The following is an 8,590-nucleotide window of genomic DNA, read 5'->3' as shown; positions in this document are numbered from 1 at the left end:
CAATTGGTTTACGGATCAACTGAAGAGGATGAGACTGTTATTGACCAAAACATCATTGACTGTGCTGAGCAACTTACTGAAGTTTCTGATAGCAACCCATCTAATAGCACACAATAATTTAACAACTAAAAGAAAACTATTTTATTTTTTTTATTTTTTTGTTGTTGCTTTATAATATAATTTATTTCAATAGTATTGTTATAATATAGTAAGTTATGGTTAAAATAATTATTTCAATTATATCACCAAAAATTGACACATTTTTAAAATTTATATTATTATTTGTATGTTTTTTTTGTAGGTATGTAGTAAATAAATATATAATACTATAATACTATAATACTATAATACTATAATACTATACAAACCCTTAAATAAAACAATAAAAAATAAATAAATAAACTATAAACTTACTAATAATGTAAAATAAAAAACGACTTATTTTATTTAGTAATAAATAGTAACATGAACTATAATAAATTCTTTCATCACTCAAATTCAATTATTTGAAATCAAAAGTGAGAACGAAATAAACAGAACAAAGAATGAGTCAAATGACATTGAACGATTTCAAAACGTTATGTGAGTCTTTAGAAACTCGTCTTGGAGCAGCGGAGGATGTTTTAGATGAGATTCAATCCAAGTCGCACCAAGTCAAAACGATTCTTTCACAAAAGCAAAATGAGCTTCAGTTGTTGACGGGTGTTCTTCAGTCCTCTCACTCGCAGATCTCCACAATAAAGCAGTTGACTGAGTCTTCTATGAACAAGTGGGGTGCTATTTCACAGTCCATTTCTACCATCACCACATCAGCTCACAACGCCTTTCTCGTCGAAGAAAAGAAGATCCAAAACGTCCAGAAGACTCTCGAAGATTCCATTCAGTTCGCCGCCGCTGTCGGAATGAAAAGTGACGAAACGGCGTTCTTTGAAATCATCTCACAAATTAAAAAGACTAATGGACGGATCGCTCAATTCAAATCTCTTCAAACGTCTCCACTCCAATTGGTCAAGAAGGACGGAATCTTCCAAATTAAAGTTCGAGAAAATGTACCCGTCATGGGAAGTCGGGAAGGGTTTGAATCTGAAGTGAAGAGGGTTTTAAATATCGAGGAAAGTTGGGGGAAAATGAAAAAGGAACTTGAAATGCTGGAACGAACGAATGAGAAAATCAAGGAGAAGAAAGAAAAAGTAGAAAAAATGAAAAGCGAGATTGAGAAAGGCGGAAAGATAGAACTTTTGGGAACGAAAAATACAGGGGTGAAACAAACTACTTTATTACCAACAACAGTTACCCAACCTAACACGCTTACAACTCAAAATACACTTTTATTGGATCGGTTACAATCGAAGAACGAACTAACACCGATGGGATTATTTGGTTCTCAAAACAAGGACCCACTTGCAAACGTACCGCCTTTTCCAAAAGGGTTTGCAGACATCACACAAACACCAACTAAGCCCACAACTCAACAACAGAGCGAAAAACAGAAAGAGGTTCAAAACCCACCTGTGAACACTTCCAATCCATTTGAAAATTTTGTCTCTTCGTCAATAGACACTAAATCCAAAGAAGACAATACAAGTCAAAACAATAATAAAATCGCCGATTGGTTGTCAAGTTTTAAAAAAGATGTACCTAATGCCCAAACAACTCAAACCGAGACTTCAACACAACCCCAACCCAACACTCAAGTTGCTGTTCAAACACAAAAAAGTGAACCTCAGCAACCGAGTTCGAATACATCAACTGCCAATCCACCACAACCGAACCAATCTAATACTTCACTTACTGTCCAAACACAACCATTGGTTAACAATACAACACAACAACCACAAACAAATACAATGAACCCACTTTTTACTCAACCAGCAACATTAACAACTACCACTAACCCATTGGGTGTTCAAAATCAGGCAAATACGTCTAATCCTCTCGGAGCTCAAACACAACCATTAATCAATACGACACAACCACAAACGAATACACAGAATCCACTTTACACCCAACCAGCAACTACCACTAACCCTTTGGGTGTTCAAACTCAAATAACTATGTCGAATCCACTTGGAGCTCAAACGGGCATTAATCCAAACGTAAACTATGCTCAACAACCTAATACTCAACAACAAACAAATTATAATAACCCATTGGGGGTGCAAACTCAAATTAATATGTCGAATCCACTTGGAGCCCAAACGGGGATAAACCCAAATGTTCATTATGCTCAACAAACTAATACCCAATCTCAACCCAATTTTTTCAATACTTATAAACCAGATTACGCTCTCTTCCAACAAAGCTATGCCCAACAACAACAACCACAACAACAAGGTTCACTTGCTGCATTTGCACAAAACCAAAATCAAATCATGAACGTACCTGACACACTCCAACAACGTAATCAAAAACTTTATAGGATGGCGGGTGGAACTGTTACAAATCCTTTCCATTAAGAATAACCAAGTTTTGAATTATTTAATATTTAAGTTATCACCTCTAAAATATAATACAGTATTGAGATCTTCTGATAAGTCATAAATACTATTTTCATTATTTTTATTTTGTATTATAGTAATATTTCCAAAGAGCAATACCTTTGAAGAGCGGGTTTTTTCAGTAACGGGCATTTTTAAGACTGAAAATAAAAATAGAGTTTTTTGTTGTGAAGTATTTTTTTAATTATTGTTTTTGTATAATTAATTATAATTAGCAAATTATAATAAATATTGATAAATTTTATTATCTCATTTTAATAAAAAATATAATAACTATGTTCTAACAATAAATATTCTGAAGTATTATTTAAAACTAAATAACAACTCAATCTCATTTTCAAATGAAAGGAAAGTCGGAATGAAAAAACATGTAAGGCTTTAAAATGAAGGAAATAAAACGATGGAAGCCGAGTTTCTCATGTCAAGTTTGATGGCAGACCGTATGGGAAGTGGCTATATCGAAGAGGTGCACAGGATACAAAGGCGTATTGAGGAACTTAAACAAGTGCAAGAAGAGAAGATGAAGGAGATTTTCGAGGAAACTGAACACAAAGAAGGAGACAATTTAGAACAAACGTTAATGAAAACGAGGCGTATTTCTGAAGTCCTTGAGAAAATCATTGATGAGAGAAACGTCTGTATGGAAAAGATTGTCGAGAAGGTCAAGAAGGAGACGGAGAAGCAGAGGAACTTTGTAGAGAAGTTAGTACAATCCAAGAAAAAGAATGAGGAGATCATAAAGGAAATGAAAAAACAACGAGAAAGCGAATTTAAAAAAGAGATGGAAAATTTGGACACTTTGGCGTTAAAAAAGGAATACCCGGAAGTCCAAGTTATAACGGTGTCACTTCACACGTGGAAAGGAGACGATTTCTTAAATCACACAAACGACCCCATATGGATGTGTATGGACGGGTTCAAGTTGTGGATCAATATGAGCGAATGTATAGAAATCTTCGATACAAATAAAGATGAATTGACTCGAGACCACATCATTTCAGCGCTTTTGCTCAAAAAGAATATCGGAGTGTTTGTGTATGGCGATGGGGGGTATGTCTTTGGTATTTACTTGCAAGAACCCGTTGTTGTTTTGGATAAGTGGGTGACTGATACTCATTACTTCATTTTCACTTTACAACACAAAGGCGTGATAAAGCAGAAGAGGTATTTCCCAGAGAAACGTGATGAGTGCTTTAATTCGATTAAGTTACACGGGAAAGGACACATCTTTTTTGAAACTGCAAGATTCATGTTTTACACAAACCGAAAAGTCCGTATTGCACAGGACATAGACGAGTATTATATTGGAATGGGTGACGCCGACGAACTGGCTGGAAAGTCAAATCCGAATTTCTCCGACGCGATGCGTGTTGTTGTAATACAGTTCTACAAGCATCTTACTTGAGTAAACCATTGTTGATATCAAGTTTGCTGGTGTGGACAGACCCAAACAGATTAAGATCAATCTATTTCGTTGTGCAGTATTATTTGAACACATTTCCATAGAACAAAACAACAACAAAATAATAAAGTCAATATAACATAAACAAAACGCTTCAAGCGTTGATGGCGACATCGAGTTGGTCTCTGTACACGTCGAGGACCTTCGCAATTGCTTGTCCGAATGATTTGAAGTGGTATTTCTGCCTGATGCTCTTGAGGTGGTTGTAGTCTTCAAGAGAGATTCTGATCTTTGGGAATTTTTTTTCAACACAAGCAGAGTACTTGCAGTGTCTTGGCTTCTTTTCGCCGTCGTCTGAAGACGTTTTGAGTGAATTTGATGCCGACTTTCTGTATTCTATTGCGCCATCTCCTTGTGAAGTGATAGTTGTGCTGTTTCTTGTCATTATGTGTTCTTTTGAGTTGGTTGTTTTAATACGAAGAAATGGTCATATTTTTCCCACCTTTTTTTCAACGAAAATCACTGAATCCGGCTCAATCTCCACAATAGGCACTTTTTGATTAAAAGTACCAAAAGACGACTTTAGCCAAATCTTTTTCTTTTTTTATGGTATTTAATGGTTTTATTTTTAGTTTTCTTTGGTTTTGAAGTCATTGAATTGAATTAATGGGGTCGGGGCGGGTTGCTATTTGACAATACCAAATTCTTTGAAAAAATAGACCCAAATACACTTCACGTGGTTCACCCCACATATTTTGGACTCGTCGTTGCCTGCTCTATTTCTGGTTTTTGTTTTCCTCCCGTCGAACATTCCAACAGTTCATTTTCTATTTTTTATTATATCAATTCTATTTTCGAAACTCGTCCCATTTTTAAATAAACAAATTAAAGTGTTATTTTATATAATTTTTTTATTAACAATTTTGTAGTTGTTTTTTTAATAAAACATTTTTGGGAAGAAAGGAATGTCTTTCGACTGTTGGGCCAATTTATGGGGAAAAAGTTGACGAGTTTTATTTTCAGATGAATCACCACTTTGTGAAATATAATAGGATGTGTCTCTGCCACAAAATCGGGATGATTTATTATCCCGATGCATTCGAATCAATCTCCACTGTTATTTACTGAACAAAACCTATATTTTTTTCAATGACAAATCCAATGAATTTGTCACCGTTTCGCTCAAAGTCGGACAATTTAACTTGTCTTCAGAAATGAAAAGCTTTTCTGTATTAAAGTGTTTGGGAACAAAGCTTCATACACCAAAATACACAAATTTGAACATTTTCTTTTTGTGTTATTAATTTATTATACATTTGTAGTTTGATTTATTATATTTATTAATTTTTGTCGTTGGAAGTGAACAAAAGTGCTTTGATGTTACACAATAATCGAAAATGGTACAAGAAAAAGGAAAATGTCCAAGATACAACCAGAAATCGAATAGAATTGTTTATAATTTTGTAGAACAGGGCAAATGGACAGTATACTACGTAGAACTAGATTAAGTCTGTTGAGGATGTTTGGCCATTTTTGTGTGGAAATTATTGCTTGATTACTGATTTGGAAAACTTTATATTAAGTTGATACCACAACTTCAAATTTGCTACAAAAAGAACTATAAATAGATGGCAGATGGAATTGAATTATTATTCATTGCCTCATTTGAATCATTTTGTCGGTAATTTGGTGTTTTTAATTCACTTTGTTTTCTCGTGGTTTGTAGTACGACTTTTTCTTATGGGTTTTATTGTTGTTATAACGGACGTTTTGATGTAACAAAAACATTTCTATTCTCTAATGTTCAAATTTGATATTTTTTTTTTATTGTTGAATGTGTATGTCTTTGGCTCTTTCAAAATAATTTAAAACTTAATTAATATTTATAGTATTTATTAGAATAAAAAATTATCTATAGTATAATAAATGTTAATTATTAAAAATTAGTAAGTTATTAATAACTTATTATAATTTATTAAATAAAATTAATTAACCTAAATTCAAAGGATATTTAAATACAATTAGAATTGATACAATGTTAATACTTAAAATAACGTTTTTGTTTTTGAATTCACCAGTATTTACAGGGATATTAATCAAATTTTAGGTTGTTTGTTTCTTTTTAGTTTGTGTAATGTTATAAACATAATAAATTTCTAAAAAAACGGAAAAATATAATATAAATTCAAGATTTCCCGATTTTTAGACCACTTAAATAATAATGTTCAATGTTATTTTATGTGTTGAGAATTATTTATTTAGTTTAGAAAAAAAGTTGTCTTCACACATTAATAGTATATATTATTTATATATATAATATAATTACTATATAATAATATATATTTTAATACATTTAATAATAAAATGTTCAACTTTTTTGTCAAGACACAATCTTCTTGTCACTCATAATTATTATAACAAAAAATAGTAGTTAATTAACTATAAATACTAATTTAAATAAATAAGATTATAACTTTAATAAAAATACTAATAAGAATAAGTAATCAAATTAATACTTTTGAACACAAGGCGGAATGAAAAAAAATATAGGACGAGCCGGAGAACTTCAAAATTGTCCCTTCGACCCAAAGGAGCGTCAAAAGTGGTGACGAATTTAATAACAGACAAAAAGAATGACAATCGTCAATTAATTAGTTCAAGCCGTCAAAATACTCTTAATTGGGATGTGAATCAGCTTAATGAGAAATCCGCAAAAGCCGAGGATGGCAAATCCGATCAACACGGCGTATACTGTTTTTGTATATTCTATTATTGAGTTCTTCTTGCATTCCACGCTCGACTAAACAAACCTTTCCTGTCCGGTTTATTGCATTTGGTAATAAAACGTTTGCTGTCTGTAATAAACTCTTCTGTTGGTTCGAGGACGTATTGCTCAAGAGAATCCATTCACTTAGTACAATTTTTTAGTTCCGTTTTTTAAGTTTTTCTCCAACCTAAATTGGTTTCTTTGGTTTATTTATTGATCAATTGGTAATTATTTTTATTATTATTTTACTAGTAGTTAATAGTTATAAGTGGTGAGAAATTTGTGCTCAGATTGGTTCAAACTATACTTCTATTATAATTATATAATTTGTTATATGATTTGTTGGATAAAAAAAACAAGAGTTATTAATGACAATTTTATTGTTGTTTCGTTATTAAAATTTATATTAGTAATAAATTATAAAAATATAGTTAATAAAATAGTTATTGATTAAATTAAATATTTAAATTAAATTGAATTACATCCAATCAAAGATTTGATAAAATGATGTGTTATTTAGAATTTCATATTACAGATATTAAATTTTTTAATTGTATCAATGAAATATTATTGATTAGATATGAGTTATTTAAACACAATTATTTTATTATAATAATGTTAAAATTACTATTATTCTAAAAAATGTTTATTAAATTAATAATATAAAAATAGTTAATTTATTTAATTTTGTTATAATTGAAAAAATTAATCATTAACTATATAAATAATAAAATATTAATAATAATGTTTTTTTTTATTTTATTATAATTAAAAAACTTATAATAACTCTAAATAATTCCATCAACAACATTATTACCAAAATGTTGTTTTTGCCGACAGTTAAACTTTTGTTAGTTCAAAATCAACAATTAATTAAAAATTTATAATACATTTTAATAAAAATTCACCATTTCTAATTTGTAAATGATAAATTAACCAACAAATATGTACTTATAATTTAACAAAATATCTTATCATTAATTATTTCCAATATCAATTGATATTAATTATTATATTAGAACGACATTTTTAATTTATTTAAAATAAAATAAAAAAAACAAATTGTTCTCTATTAAAATAAAAGAAAAAAAATAGATAAAAATAGTTTAAATAATTCGTTCAATAAACCGATCCCAAAAAGTGATCAATTTTAGCAATTCATTCAGTTATATATTAATAATAGTAAAATAACCATATTTAATTAATAAAAATAACTGTCTTTTACAAATTTGCGAATAATTCCTTTTTTAGGTAAAACTCCTTAAAAACATGAAGTTTGAACAACACAAAAAAAAAGAGTTTTGTTTTTTTAATATGAAGTGTAAAATAAGATAATAATTATTAATGTGTTTGATCAGAGTCTAAAGAAACAATTAAAATCAAATTTTAAATTATAATTGTTGCGTATTACCATTAAAATAATTATAATAACTATATCATTAATTAAATTGGTTAATTTTGATTTTATTAGTTAGTTTTTGGACAGTTTGATTTATAATGACAATTTTCCAACAAAACGGTATCAATGCTGTTTAAAAAATTTACCTTATTTTAGAGTCGTTGTGTCATTTACTATTTAAACAACCTTATCTGTTCTTTTCTAAACCATTTCAATGGGAATTGTCGAGTATACTAATATCGAAAACACACACAAAATCATCATTGACGAAGACAAGTGTGTAGGCTGTGAACAATGCAGTTTTGTATGTCCAATGGGAGTTTATGAAGTTCACCTAACAGAAGATGGGCACCCCAAAACGGTTGTGGTCTTTGGTGAAGAGTGTGTTAACTGTCGTGCTTGTGAAAAGAATTGCAAACACCACGCCATCACAATCAAACAAATCGACCAATGATTCGTTTATTGTTATTAAAATGTTATTTTTTCAATTTAAATGTTATTTAAAATGTTTTTCTCGTTATTTT

General features: G+C 30.1%; 2 protein-coding genes across 2 annotated transcripts; both read left to right on the top strand.

Moving 5' to 3' along the window:
• Positions 1–545: 545 nt before the first annotated feature.
• EIN_387730 (hypothetical protein) lies at positions 546–2,456 on the top strand (the record flags this gene model as incomplete). Its single annotated transcript, XM_004258732.1, has 1 exon — positions 546–2,456. One exon carries the CDS (start codon positions 546–548, stop codon positions 2,454–2,456), a length of 1,911 nt encoding a protein of 636 aa, XP_004258780.1.
• Positions 2,457–2,898: 442 nt separating this feature from the next.
• Positions 2,899–3,903, top strand: EIN_387720 (hypothetical protein; the record flags this gene model as incomplete). Its single annotated transcript, XM_004258731.1, has 1 exon — positions 2,899–3,903. One exon carries the CDS (start codon positions 2,899–2,901, stop codon positions 3,901–3,903), a length of 1,005 nt encoding a protein of 334 aa, XP_004258779.1.
• Between the last annotated feature and the right edge of the window lie 4,687 nt (positions 3,904–8,590).

The sequence above is a fragment of the Entamoeba invadens genome (assembly GCF_000330505.1).
Source record: "Entamoeba invadens IP1 unplaced genomic scaffold scaff_1105074725685, whole genome shotgun sequence".
NCBI lineage: Eukaryota > Evosea > Mastigamoebida > Endamoebidae > Entamoeba > Entamoeba invadens.
This window is presented reverse-complemented; position numbering and strand designations above follow the sequence as displayed.